We start from the raw sequence: 14251 nt of genomic DNA on the forward strand, positions 1-14251 counted from the left end.
AATATTTCATTCATTTTAATCATTCAAAAATATTTATTAAGCTCCCATTAGAGAACATTCACCATATGAGGCACTGGAAATATAGTTGTTAGTGAAACAGACACTGTCTCTGACTTCACAGTGCATACAGGGTCTGCCAGTAAATGAAATAATTAAGGTGTGATAGAATTATCATAGGATAAGTGAAATGAGAGAATATAGCTAAATAAGCAACATGGTATAAGAAATTTATAAATGAATATTCTTCAGAATGGTGGTTTATTCATCAGAATATATGCATTATTCTTATCTAGCCATACGTGCTCCTTTATTCCACAGGGCTATCATATGACACAATCTCAAATGCTCTACTTAAATCAAGAAACACTATACCAAGAACTATGCCCAGCACACACTTTTTAAAGTGTTAGAGACATTCTCCAGTAATGTAAAACTTATGCTGGATCCTTTTAATCAAGATACTCAAAAATATTGTTTTTAATTTTTGACAACACATTCTAGAACTCTGCCATACATAAAGAAGTGTTTTACAGCACTGCTTAAAGCTTAAGCAATTACTTAATGCAAAATAATTTGTAGTACTGCTTCTCAAACTTCTATGTATGTATGAGTCACTTTGGAATCTTATTAAAATATAGATTCTGATTCAATAGACTTGCAGTAGGGTCTAGATTTCTGCCTTTCTAATAGACTCCTGCTGCTGCTGCTGCCAAGTCGCTTCAGTCGTGTCCGACTCTGTGCGACCCCATAGACGGCAGCCCACCAGGCACCTCCGTCCTTGGGATTCTCCAGGCAAGAATACTGGAGTGGGTTGCCATTTCCTTCTCCAATGCATGAAAGTGAAAAGTGAAAGTGAAGTCGCTCAGTCGTGCCCGACTCAGCGACCCCATGGACTGCAGCCTACCAGGCTCCTCCGTCCATGGGATTTTCCAGGCAAGAGTACTGGAGTGGGGTGCCATTGCCTTCTCCGAGGTGATATCAATGCTGCTGGTCAATGGAAAGAAAGAAAGTGAAAGTGAAGTTGCTCAGTTGTGTCCAACTCTTTGCAACCCCGTGGACTGTAGCCCACCAGGCTCCTCTGTCCATGGGATTCTCCAGGCAAGGATACTGGAGTGGGTTGCCATCTCCTTCTCCAGGGGATTTTCCCTACCCAGGGATGGAACCCGGGTCTCTTGCATTGCAGGCAGACGCTTTACCCTCTGAGCCACCAGGGAAGCTGGTCAATGGAATACATGTTAAATAACATGTTATCAATGAATAACATTTTCTCTCTCTTGTCTGGCACTTTTCCTAACCTCCATGAATTCTTAATAATAAATATACATTATGTTAATGATCATTGTGATAATGCTTACATGTTTATTTTAGATAAACTTCATCTAGAAACTAGAGTAGCCTTCATTTATATAAAGTAATTGTTTTCTTACTGCCTTCATATCTACTATAGGTTTTAGTTCCCTTAATCTTAATCTTTATTTAACCCTTCCCAACTGAATGACTCTTCTCCTTGGGAAACAGCAAAGAGTGAAATAAGAGTTGTTTGGATTGCTTTATCTCTGCAACTGATAAAACTATGACACCTAGTTCCCAAGAGAACAAAAAGAAAATTCAAGTTTCAGACTAAGAGCTAGGATTCTTCACTGTCTGTTTACTCTATCAGTACAACCAGAATTAAGTTCTTAGTTTCCATATTTTCATCTTAATGTTTAGCCCACAATGCTTTCTCCTCTGATTCAACAAATTGTAGTAAGAACTTAGTATTCACCTTGAGCAGGACTCAGAATACATTCCAGTTTTGCTATGAAATAGTCAAAGAAAAAGAAAAAGCCTAAAGAAAAATTTAATAAAGCCTAATCATCATTAACATGACTATATTGTGAAGTACCATTGTACATTACTGAACAATTGAGAGTAGAAACAATGCAAGGAAGAGGAGGCGGGAAAAGGCTAGTGATAGTAGTTCAAGGGATGCTAAACAAAATATTTAAATATGATTTTCATTTGCTGTATCTTTTTAAAGTTTTTGATGACTTATAGTAGAATTCTTATGCAATTATTTTGTCTTATTCACATTACTATAATCACTTCTCCCAAGAAATACAAATTATTATTTAACAGACTTCTCCATTTCCAAAAAGCTCAAGATTGAGAAAATGTATCTTAAATCAATTAGCCCCCATTTTCTGTACAGTCCCCAGAATTTAGACTTATAAGGGCTAGCAAATAATGATGGATGGAAAAGAAGTTCATTACACCAAGTTAAACTCCTTGGTTTAGATAGATGGCCAACTCCAATCAAAATCCTAGGGAACTAAACACTTAGATTAAGAATAAGGGTAGGCCATTGCTAATCTAATTGCCTGTGGCAAACCCCACCCCTATTTAGGTCCTATACTTATCTTTCTTCTAAGTACCTCAGACTTTTTTTTTTTCTGCCTTAAAATTTCCTTTCTCAGCTTCCAGTAATTTGAGGTTATAGTCTGGTTTTATCCTGCCTAATTAACATTCGCATAACTGGTAGCAGATGAAGAGTAATTGGATCTTATCATGCAGTTCCTTTTTCAGACGAGTTGTTAGCCTGAAAGCTAAGAGCCCTCTGTTCTGTTCTCAGTTCTGCCGTTGCTCAGCTGTATAATCTTGGGCAAATATTAAAGCTACAGTTTACCTGAAAGGCTTGTTATTAGGGAAGGAGCAAGGACAATGCGTAAGTGCCAATGACTATGAGCGACAGTCCATGTGATAGGAAGGTTTGGATTTGAAAGGCTTACATTCCAGCCCATTCTGCTATAAAACATCTATGTTACCTTAGGCAACCTTTTTCTCTTTCCTCGTGTACAAAATAGGAATAATTAATCTACCATGCTTATCTCAGGTTTTTTTGGTTTGTTTTTTTTTTTTTTGAAGACTGACTAGAACAGAAATTACAAAATGTCGGACATAGAATAGGCTGTCAATAATATGAATCTGACTTCAAGGCTAATAAATTACCACCACAAATCATACACCTGCAGGGTTTCTTGCAATGAATTTAAAAGGGAAATTTCAACATTAAAATTGGTAGTTTATATGAAATCATTTCAATGGAGTCACAATGGCTTATACAAATTATGCTATTGACCCATTTTTATTTGTGTGCTTATGGAAATGGAAAAGGTTGTTAGCACTAAACCACCATCATGAAACCAAAAGGAAGGGAGAAGGAGGGGAGGAAGGGAGGAAATAGGAAGCAGGGAAGAAGAGAAGGAGGGGAGGAGGGATGGAAGGGAGGAAGGAGGGAAGACATATATTTGTGTTGAAAGTAAATCCAAGAAATCACAAATAGCCTTAACATTACCATCCAGGAAAGTCTGTTCAAGATAATCAATGATCTGAGTGGCCTCACAAATAATGTTTTCCCCGTGGATAAGGACGGGCACTTCTCCAGTTGAGTTCAAACGCATAAACCAAGGCTCATTGTGCTCACTCAGGGGCAGACTTACATCATGTTCCTCGCACTTCAATGCCTTTTCAGCAATTACCAAGCGCACCTGGAAGAGTTCACATTGGTTACCACAACGCAGGTATGCTTTTAATTAAATGACATCCCTGGATACCAGCCAGCAGCCTTTTTGTGCTTCCCTGAGTTATTAATATTTTCAACACCCCTTTCAACTCTATTCCTGGAATTAACAAGTGAGACATATTCTCGCACCTCAATCTTGTAAGTTAGAAAAGATACGTAATGAGAATGATTCTGGCAATATTCAGTGCACGGTCACCCTCTTCATCACTACTACTTTTCTTTGTGTCCTAAACCTTATGATGCGTCCCCATAGTAAGAACCTGAAACAGATACACTAGGCCTGTTGAAAAGTCAATCAACCAAGAGTAAAAGAAGGAACCCTGGATGGGACGGTTGCCGGAAGGCGCTTCCCTCTGCCTCACTCTCCAAAGGCCCCGAAGACGAGGCCTCCCGCCCCAACGCCGAAAGTGATGTTTTCTGTCGCATTTCATGAGTGGCGGTGCCTGAGTCACGGCCTTCCCATCTCAGACTGATTTTCCCTGCTCCTCCATATAAAACGCACCCCTGCCCCACAGGGCGCGCCGCCCGCAGGGGTTGAGTTGGAGGTCTCGGTGGGCGGGCTTCCCCAGGCGGCACCCAGCGGGAGCTGTCCAGGTGCTGAAACCCGATCTGCGCCGCCCGCCCGGCCGAGGCCTTTACCTTTTGAGAGCTGAAGGAATGCGTCCAGTGGTACAGAATGAGCTTAACCTCTGCGTCCGACTTGCCTTCCGCCATCAAGGGCGCTCCCCCTCTCTGCTCGTCCTGCCTCCGAGCCATTTCGGGGTGCGCGAGAGCGGGAGGGCCTCGCCGGTCCGTCCTTTACTTCCTCCAGCCACACTGCCCTGCAAAGAGCCGTTTAGCTTTTCCGGGTGCCACCCGGAGCCGGGAAAGTTGCGTGCGGGCGGATGGACGAACAGATCACTGGGAAGTGTAGTTTCGCCGGCGAGAAAGCTGCGGGGCGAGTCCGCAAAGACTCGGGGCGGGGTCTCTGCGCACGGAAGTCACTTGGGAGGTGCAACTGGACGTTTTGTAGAGGAAATGATCTAAAATATGAGTTCCTGATTATTTAAGATGAGTAATGAAACATGTTAATTGAAAATTACTCATGGGTTTTGTAGATGGAGTAGAGATGGCTCAGGTACAAAAGCATCAGTTTCCCAAGATACTTAGGGTTCCTCATGGAGAGGCTGTGCCTTTGGTGGAAGGTTGATAGACAAAACATTTATCAGTTTTCATTAGAAGATGCTACTATGAGGTCATGTAACAACAACAATAAATCTCCTTAACAATGCGAATTAAAAGTCTAGTTGTTAAATCAGAAATTTTTTATCCATTTAAAAATTTAATTCATTTTATTTAAGTATTGTTGGTTTACAATGTTGTGTGTGTTTCTGCCGCACAGCAAAGTGATTCAGTCGTGTGTGTATGTGTGTGTGTGTATTCTTGTTCATATTTCTTTCCATTATGGTTTATTACAGGATCAAATGTAGTTCCCTGTGCGATGCAATAGGATCTTGCTGTCTACCCCTTCTATATACAATAGTTTGCACCTGTTAATTAACACAGAATTTTTAGAGCAGAATTACTTGGGTTTGTTTCCTAGTTTTTCAATTTTCCCAATTTTTGAAGTAGAGATAGTTTTATTTTCCCCATAAGGTTTTTGTGAGAATTAAATACAATGTTAAACACCCAAAACAGGCTAGCATGTTGTAGACACCAAATATTATGTACAATTTCAGTTGCCTTATAAACATTCTCTTTATAAACATGGTCAAAATCATGATTTTATGATAATCTAGTCATTATTATACACTTCTCAAAATTCAGCACAATAGTAAATCAGCAGAATTTCTCTTTTAGTGAATATGTATTAATATGACCGTGAAATGAATGCTTGTTATAATTCATCCAGCAAATATTTATTGAGTATCTACTGTGTTCCAAGCATTGTACTGGGCACTGGAAATACAAAGATGTATAACTCTTCATACATGGCACCCAAGATATAAGTCTGGTGGCAGGGACAACAAAATAGATGACCACAGTGGAGATGAGAACTATCAGTTTAAGAGGAAACACAAGTACTAAGAGAAATGAAAGGTCTAAAAAAGGCCCCTAGAAGAGATAGAAATCTCACGAGGTCCTTCCTCTCCTTTATAACACTTTATTTGTTGTTCTTTGTAATTATTGTTTAAAGATTTTTATAGTATCTCTTTATACCCTTGCATGCATGCTAAGTTGCTTCAGTCATGTCCAACTCTTTGGGACCCTATGGACTGTAGTCTGCCAGGCTCCTCTATCCATGGGGATTCTCCAGGCAAGAATACTGGAATGGGTTGCCATTTCTTCCTCCAGGGGGATCCCCAACCCAGGATCCAACTCAAGTCTCTCATATCTCTTGTTGGCAGGCGGGTTCTTTACCACTAGCGCCACCTAGGAAGCCCCTTTTTATAGTGAAAGTCACTCTGTAGCCTGCCAGGCTCCTCTGTCCATGGAATTCTCCAGGCCAGAATACTGTAGTGGATAGCTATTCTCTTCTCCAGGGGATCTTCCCAACCCAGGGATTGAACCCAGGTCTCCCACACTGCAGGCAGATTCTTTACCATCTGAGCCACCAGGGAAGTCCCTTTATACCCTTACGTGAATTCAACTGCTACAGCAAAAGTGATCCTTGTTCTTTATCCATTCACACTTCAGAGCAGAAGAAAAAGCAAAATTGTGACATCAGTCAGAGTGGGGTTTAAACTCCGGCTCCACTCTTACCCTGAACTCTCCTGAGCCTTCACTTCATCATGTGCAAAATATGAGCATCTAAAAATATGTGAGTGCCATGGCATTCGCTGAGAGACTGTGTATAAAGAGTAACCAAAAGTGGGGTCCAGCTGCTTGCCTTTCAAAAGCCAATAAAGAGGCCAGGTTGGTGGGAAGGAAAGTTAGTTTTATTCTGGATGCTTGCAACAGTTGGGGGAGTGGGAAACGGGGGCCCACCTGTCCAAAGGCCAACTTCCTCCCCACCTCCCACCCCGGACTATCAAGGGGCAAGACCTTTTAGGGGGAAGAGCTTTTATAGACAGAAGGGCAGGGGTGGGGAGGGGTGGCTACATGCACAGTCATCTCTGATAGTCATCTTGAAATTGGTCATGCAGTGGTCTGACCAACATCATCTTGACTGTTTTAAGTACAGTTAATCTTCAGTTTCAGGGTCAGTTTGTTCCCATTTCCTTGACCAGTTCTCAGAGTTGTAGCAGCTTATGTCATGGTTATAGTCTGGTCATCATGTAGTTAACTCCTTCCACCTGGTAGGGGTTTCAGTATGTATAAGACAGCTCCCAGGATATGGCTCAGAATATTATCCATAGCCCTTGAGCAAGAACTAAAGGTCCTTGACTATGCTTAATGGCTAAACTATTATTATTATTGGGTTTCCTTTGACTGTTTTCCTTTGTTTCTACATGTTCTCACTTCTCTGATTAAACTTATTCTTTGGCTCAAATTATTCCACAGACAAAAGGCAGGCAGAGGACATGGGGGGCAAAGACCACAGGATCCTGCTCCATTTCAAAAGCACTTAGCATGTTGCCTGCAAAACAGCAGTTGCTGCAAAAAGAATTTGTGGAAAAGCCCCTTCATGATGTTAAGAAGACATCACACTTGCTCTTCTCTCTTTAGGCCTCAAAATGTTTTCACTAGTAAGTGAAAGAGCTACAATTCAAACATGACTTTTTGACTACTAGTCAAGTACTGCTTTCTACAACACCATGCTAGCTTTACACCAAATAAAGAAAGTTGTAGACTTCCAAGCTTTACACAGCTGGAGTAGACATTAGGGAAAATATAGCCACTTTCTTGAAAAGTAGTCCACATAGATATATAGATATTCAAGTCTATTAGAACACAAACTACCATATCAAACTACTGCTCACATGTCTTTCTTGTGCATTAGACTTTGAGCCTCAGAAGGTCAAAGACTCAGTATTATTCATTTTAGTATCCCCAAGAATCCGAAATAGTGCTTTGTACATAAAAGATGCTCCCAAACTGCTTATTAATTGAGAAAAAGAGTAGCTAACCACCATCACCGATAGCAGCCGTAAACAATGACAGACAACAATAGTAAAGTATAGCCTATCTACTGCTCTAAAAATGCTGCGTAAAGGTAATTTCATTCAACAAAATTCAGTACTTACAAATCTGGACTGTGGATCATGGCTCAGTAAATTGACTCTTTTTTATGTTAACTTTTAAAACTTGACTGATTTATTCTTGGCTACACAGGGTCTTCATTGCTGCATGAGAGCCTTCTCTAGTTGCAACAAGCAGGAGCTGCTCTTCGTCGCAGTGTGAGGGCTTCTCACTGCGGTGGCTTCTCTCGCTGTGAGGCACAGGCTCCAGGCGCAGGGGCTTCAGGAATCACAGTGCATGGGCTCAGTTGTTGCGGCGCATGGGCTTAGTTCGCCCTCAGGGTGTGGAATCTTCCCAGACCAGGTATCGAACCATATACCCTGCATTGGCTGGCAGATTCTTAACCACTGGAATACCAGGGAAGTCCTCTGTTAATATTTATTGAAATTTGTTATTCATTTAAATATTTCTGAGTGATTGAAGTTAAAATGGATTTGATTGGTACTATGAAATAACAGATGACATGCTCTCTCTGAACCTGAGTCACCTTACCTATAATTATGATGAAAATCTACCAGATATGCTGGATACACAGATCTATTCAGTTTGGAAAAATTCCTTGAGCTAAACAATTAATGGTTTGTGCACTTTGCATTATGTCTTATGCTTCAGTCAATTTTAAAATTATCATATAGAACTATTACAGCTGAATGATGTATATATATTTATGCAGTTGTCATTATGTAAAGTTCTATTACTGACATTACCTATTTTGACAGGTATTAGGTAATTCATACATATTTGTAAACATTTTTTAATGTATGTCAACTAAGCCAGAGATCTTGAAACCTTCTGACAAACTGAAATACTCCAGGTTTGTTTTTGAAAGTACTTTTATGAATGACCACAAGAGGTCTCTATCTTTTTAAGAATAATCAATCCCTTGCCATTGTTTTTTTTTTCCTTGACAAATAAGAAAACTGAAATGGCGATATTCTTCAGAGAATATATATGACTAATTAAGCTATCTAATTCAAAATGAAATTTTCCAAAATTAGGGGAAAAAATCTTTTATACATATGTAAAAAATAGAATATCTCCACTTTCTCCTGATAATAGCTACTAAGCACCCACAATCTATTATGCCTGCCCTGTCTGACCCCTGCCAGTTTTCTGACCCATGTGAATAGCATAGGATTTGTAATTGATATATTACAATTACAATAAGAAAAAGGGGTAGAGGTCCTTATTTAGAAATTATTTTCAAGAATTTTTATCTCAAATGTGTACAATTCCTGTTAACTGATATTCTCAAGTATCTACAAAACTAATTATCTAATTGAATGAGATAAAAGATGGGCTCCTCAAAAATACACTGATTTTATCATATAATTGCAATGGTTCCAACTAGTTTACCGACGAAGCTCTAATCAGCTCCTATACTTACTGTGCTTCTTAAAGTGTGGTCCCTTGACAAGCAGATCAGTATCAACTGGAAACTTGTTAGAACTGCACTTTCTACTCTGAAGGTGGAACCCAGAATGTTTTTAAAGGCCCTCCAGGCTTTTCTGATGCGCGTTAAGTCTGAGAACTACCAGTTTAATGTTTAACTGATGAGCCATCTTAGTTCTCAACCTCCAATTTGCCCCATTGGTAAAATTTGTAGAGCCGAATAGTGCCTGTATGTCAAAGGCTGTCTTATGGTTTCTGGAAGAAAAAAATAATTTGGAACCACTCCTACAAAACAGCCTGGTAAAATCCCAGGAATCCAAGCCACCAGTTAGAGTTTACAAGTGCAAGATATCAAGACTCCTTTGCTTTCCCCTCCAGAATGTAGATTACCCGCTGTGGGCTTCTAGACGAACGCCTCAATGAACTTAGAATAGACCAGACCATCTTCTGAAATTCCAAAGTGCTTCCTCTGGCTCTCTTTGCATCCCAGAAGCAAAGAGTCATAATTAATACCAAGTGCAACTTACTAATTCAAGAGGATCTCACCATGAGGCTACTGTAAATTTATATTTCATTAGTTTCCTAGTTTCTCAAAGAAACACTACTAATGTTAACAATGCATTAAATTCTTTATTTTTTAGTAGAAAATTTGTTTTGAGCCATAATTCTCATGGAAACGATTTGACAGATCTGTCCACCCTATCTCACCCATCTCTATTGTGATGAATGCTGTACATTTCAGAATAAATGTACATGAACATGGACCAGTATACAGTTAAAGGGCTTCCCAGATGGTAAAGAACCTGTCTGCCAATGCAGGAGACACAAGAGATGATGGTTCGATCCCTGCGTCAGAAAGATCCCCTGGAGGAGGGCACAGTAACCCACTCCAATATTCTTGCCTAGAGAATCCCCACAGACAGAGGAGCCTGGTGGGCTACAGTCCATAGGGTCCCAAGGAGTTGGAGTCGAATGAAGCAACTGAGCACGCACACATACAGTTAAAACAAAGATGCATTTGCACTATATGGTTGCTAGTATTTTTTGACATGTTTATTGTGCACCAGGACCCACCACTGAGCGACTTCCCTTTCACTTTTCACTTTCATGCATTGGAGAAGGAAATAGCAACCCACTCTAGTGTTCTTGCCTGGAGAATCCCAGGGACAGGGGAGCCTGGCGGGCTGCTGTCTATGGGGTTGCACAGAGTCAGACACGACTGATGCGACTTAGCAGCAGCAGCAGCAGCATCAGGACCTATGTTGAAGACTTTGTATGTGGACTCTATTGTAACACTTGCAAACTCCCCTAGAGCAGGGGAGATATCCTCCCTGTGTTTTAAATGAGGATATTGAGGCACAGAGAAGTCAGGAAATTTTTCAAACTCATACAAATAAGTAAGCGCCAAAACTGCAACTTAGCCTCCCCACCCTGCCATGTTCATTTCTGGACTTCACATTGTGCTCACTGGAGCATGTCACTAAAAAAGTACTTTGGTGATTATGTTAGTATTAGTGAATATCACTTATGAGGGTAAAGAAATCAAAGAGAAAAAAAAAAGGAGTCACTTAGCAGCTTGCTCTACTGGTATTTGAATAGTATCACCAACATTTCTTTCATTAATGTTACAATAATAGAGAGATCTATTCATAAATGTTTGCAGTGATGAAAGCCTCAAGGATATTTAGATGTGAAAAAATAAGCATATTCCAAAGAGGATACTTACTGCTTATGTATGAAATTACATTTTGATTAGTTATGTTTCCTGAAGTTAATGTTTTCTTACTAATTGACAGTATGCTTAGATATTGATCATCCTTTCATCCTAACCAATTGCCTTCCTCTCAATGGAAGACAGGCATCCCTTGTGGATCAGATGGTAAAGAATCTGCCTGCAGTGCAGGAGATCTGGGTTCGATCCCTGGGTTGGGAAGATCCCATGGAGGAGGGCATGGCAACCCACTCCAGTATTCTTGCCTGGAGAATTCCATGGACAGAGGAGACTGTCAGGCTACAGTCCATGGGGTGACAAAGTCAGACACGACTAAGCGACTAAGCACACACACAGTGGAAGATACTTTTCTTCCTGTTTCTCAATAAATGATTCAAGTCGTCTTCCAGGACACCTTCTTCTGTCACTTTCTTTGTATGTTTACAGGACTCTTTCCAGGCATTTATGATCATTTGGCATTTATCCTGGTAATTCAAATTAGAATATTTAATAATACATTGGAATTTCTTTTTCCAGTGTCCTTGCTTTTGTGTTCTTTTAGTCACTAAATAATAAGCAGAGAAGTTAATTTATGCCCGCATGGTCCCTGGCCACATGAGAAAAATGGCATTAAAGCTCAGAGACATGAGCTTTAAAGAAAGAAAAGCTAATGTTACAAGGATTGCTCTAAGTCGGATTTTGCTTTGTGAATGTATAAATAGGACCAGATAAGGTTCTGGGCAGCAGCAGATCCCAGGCACCAAATTGTCATCTCTGTTCCTTTGGCACCGACTTCAACACACTAGCGTGGTTCTTTTTTCTTAACCACCCAACGTCACCAGGGACGTTGAGAGAACAAACATGACTGCTAGTGCTATAAAAGCTACTTCATTTATCTCTTTAGTCTTAGTAAGATCCTAAAGAAGCATGAGATAATAGTGACAATAAAAGAGTGCTGAAGTTTACATTCCAATACCAAAGTCTAAAGCAATATTTCCTTTCATTTTTTACATACTGCATTTTCTGAATAAAAGCAATATTGTGATCCATGGAGAAAGATTCATTTAAATCCTAAGCATGTACAGTAACTGAAACAGATGAAAGCAGGGAACCGAATCTGTGTTCATGAAGTGACATGAAGAGGGACTTCCCTGGTGGTCCAGTGGTTAAGACTCTGTGCTCCCAATGCTGGGGGCCCAGGTTTGATGGCTCAGTGGTAAAGAATCCGCCTTCCCATGCAGGAAATGCATGAGACTCAGGTTCAGTCCCTGGGTTGGGAAGATCCCCTGGAGGAGGAAATGGCAAGCCACTCCAGTATTTTGGCCTGGAAAAATCCCATGGACAGAGGAGCCTGGCGGGCTACAGTCCGTGGACTTGAAAAGAGCGAGACATAACTGAGTGGCTGAGCATGCACGGAACTAGATCCCACACGCTGCAACTAAGAGTTCGAAGGCTGCAACTGAAGATCCTGCATGCCACAGCTAAGACCTGAACAGCCAAATAAATAAATTAAAAAACATTAAAAGAAAAAGCTACACGAGGGAGACAGGCGACACATGACCACCGTGAACCTGTTTCCAATGACTTATTGCATGACATTTGGGACTGGTTGGAGAGACCAAATGAAAGATCCAGAGAGAAGGAGCTGGGCTTTATATAAGAAATGAAATCCTTTTAGAGCAAGAAAGTTTAAGGGAAAAAGGAAAACTCAACAAATTCAGGTGATGGTTTAGTTTTTAAAACACATGGAAAAAAGTCAGGACCATATATTAGCTTAAACTGTTTTCAGCCTAAAAAAAACTATTGCTGTACGCAAGTTACAAAAATGGAAAAGCCCAATTTGACCAAATCCACGTGGCCAAAGAATGTAAAGATGGAAAAACCATAACCACCCAGGGACGTGGCCATATATTATATGAAACTGAAGTACACATGAAAAGGGACATAGGAAGATCTAGCACTTGGAGTTGCAAAAAATGGTGAAAAACCAGTGCTCAGTCTGCAAAGGGAGACCAGGAAGGTTTGAAGGCAAGGATATGCTGCTTCCTCCAAGACCTGCTGGGGCAAAGGTGCTGATTCTCTACAATGAAGTGGCTGAAATCCGATGGGCGCGCTTTAAATAACTGATGACCAACGAGAGCCCTCTTATTCACCTTCCTCGTTACGCATGTGCCTTGACGGCCACGGCAGCTGCAGATAACAGCGAGTTCTCAGGCAGACATGCGGGGAAGTTCTGGGCTCAGTTCTCCAGAGCCCTGAGCCAGCTGTCCGGAAAGCCGATTTAGAACAAACCTCCCTGTGACCAGAAGGGTGCTGAGCCCCCTAGCTCTGCGGTGGGCTCTGTACACCCCACCACCCACCCCTCTTCTTTGTACGCTAAGTCACAGCTCCAAAATCAAGCCGCTTGGTCAGCATCAACTTCTGTGCATGTTTCCTCCAAAGCCCTGAGCCAGCTCCACAGAGCCAGCAGGCGCTGGGTGCCGCAAATGTGATCCCGTCTGTCGTTTTGGCCTCAGCAGAAGAGCGACATGACCATATTTATTGCTGTTGCTATTCTAGGGGCTGGGTGACGTTCTTCTCCCCTTGTGGCTGAGCCCGTTCATCTTTCACCACTCCCTCCAAGTCTGCGAGGCTAAAAGCAGGGATACAAATAGATTCTATCAGGAGGAAAGTTAAAACGAGAAGTTCTGAAGTATTCCGAACCTATTTGCTTTACAGCATGAAAAGTTATAAGTTCTGCCGTTCTGTATTTTAAACGGGTACTATTAGCATCCCATTGTTACCATAAGCTGCTACTGATGGTAACTTTGCTAAGGAAAGAAAACATGAATAAAGGTGGTGGGGAAATGATCTGGCTGATAAACATGGCTTGGAGATTTGGCAAATGTTGAATTTTCCACTGTTGAGTCTTGGGAGTGTCCACATGTTACCAGAACACTTGAAGCTTTCTGCTTGCCTCAGACTCTTCCTTACTAAGCCACTCCTCTTTTGTGACGTGAAAGGGACTAATTGACAAGCCACAGAAACTCCTATTAAGGATACAATGGTGCAGGGCACAGGTGACAGGGCTCCTAGAAAGTAACTATATACAGACTTTCTAAATGAAGAACTTAGGTACATAAATAACTAATTACCGCATGTGTGGCACGCTGCACCAAATGAGAGGGAGTCTGTCTTTACCCCTGACCCCTATTCATTACCGATGGGTCAAATCTTCCACTGTAACTCGTGACCACTCTGTTTGGGCTCACCTGGCTGATCCATCGTCTGCCCTTGGCAACAGTTCTATCTCTGGCTTTGCTAAAATGACTCTTCGGATTCATGTGCCCTGCTGCAATTCCACTCTGTCACATACAAGGCAGCAGAACATTCTAGGGGAGGCAGTGGGTTGCAGAGGTAGGTGCGTGGGCCCTGGAGCCAGCTGC

General features: G+C 41.3%; 1 protein-coding gene across 13 annotated transcripts in view; it reads right to left on the reverse strand.

Annotated features, from left to right (window-relative positions):
- Positions 1-14251, reverse strand: part of GDAP1 (ganglioside induced differentiation associated protein 1) — a 55271-nt gene that overhangs the window by 14598 nt on the left and 26422 nt on the right. For 7 of the 13 annotated variants that reach the window (XM_086336446.1, XM_086336443.1, XM_086336441.1 and 4 more), the window contains exons 3-4: positions 4202-4383; positions 3335-3527 (exon numbers count right to left, since the gene is read on the reverse strand). The exons of 2 other annotated variants lie outside the window; for them this stretch is intronic. In XM_086336446.1, coding sequence (XP_086192572.1) covers positions 3335-3527; positions 4202-4318 — 310 coding nt within the window. In that variant the 5' untranslated portion in view covers positions 4319-4383. Of the gene's footprint in view, positions 1-3334; positions 3528-4064; positions 4151-4201; positions 4384-14251 lie in introns of those variants that run through there. 4 more of the 13 variants (XM_086336449.1, XM_086336447.1, XM_086336450.1 and 1 more) reach the window with 3 other exon arrangements.

Source organism: Bos grunniens, chromosome 14 (assembly GCF_055505025.1).
Source record: "Bos grunniens cultivar Pamir isolate PY7600 chromosome 14, Bosgru_T2T1.0, whole genome shotgun sequence".
NCBI classification, from domain to species: domain Eukaryota; kingdom Metazoa; phylum Chordata; class Mammalia; order Artiodactyla; family Bovidae; genus Bos; species Bos grunniens.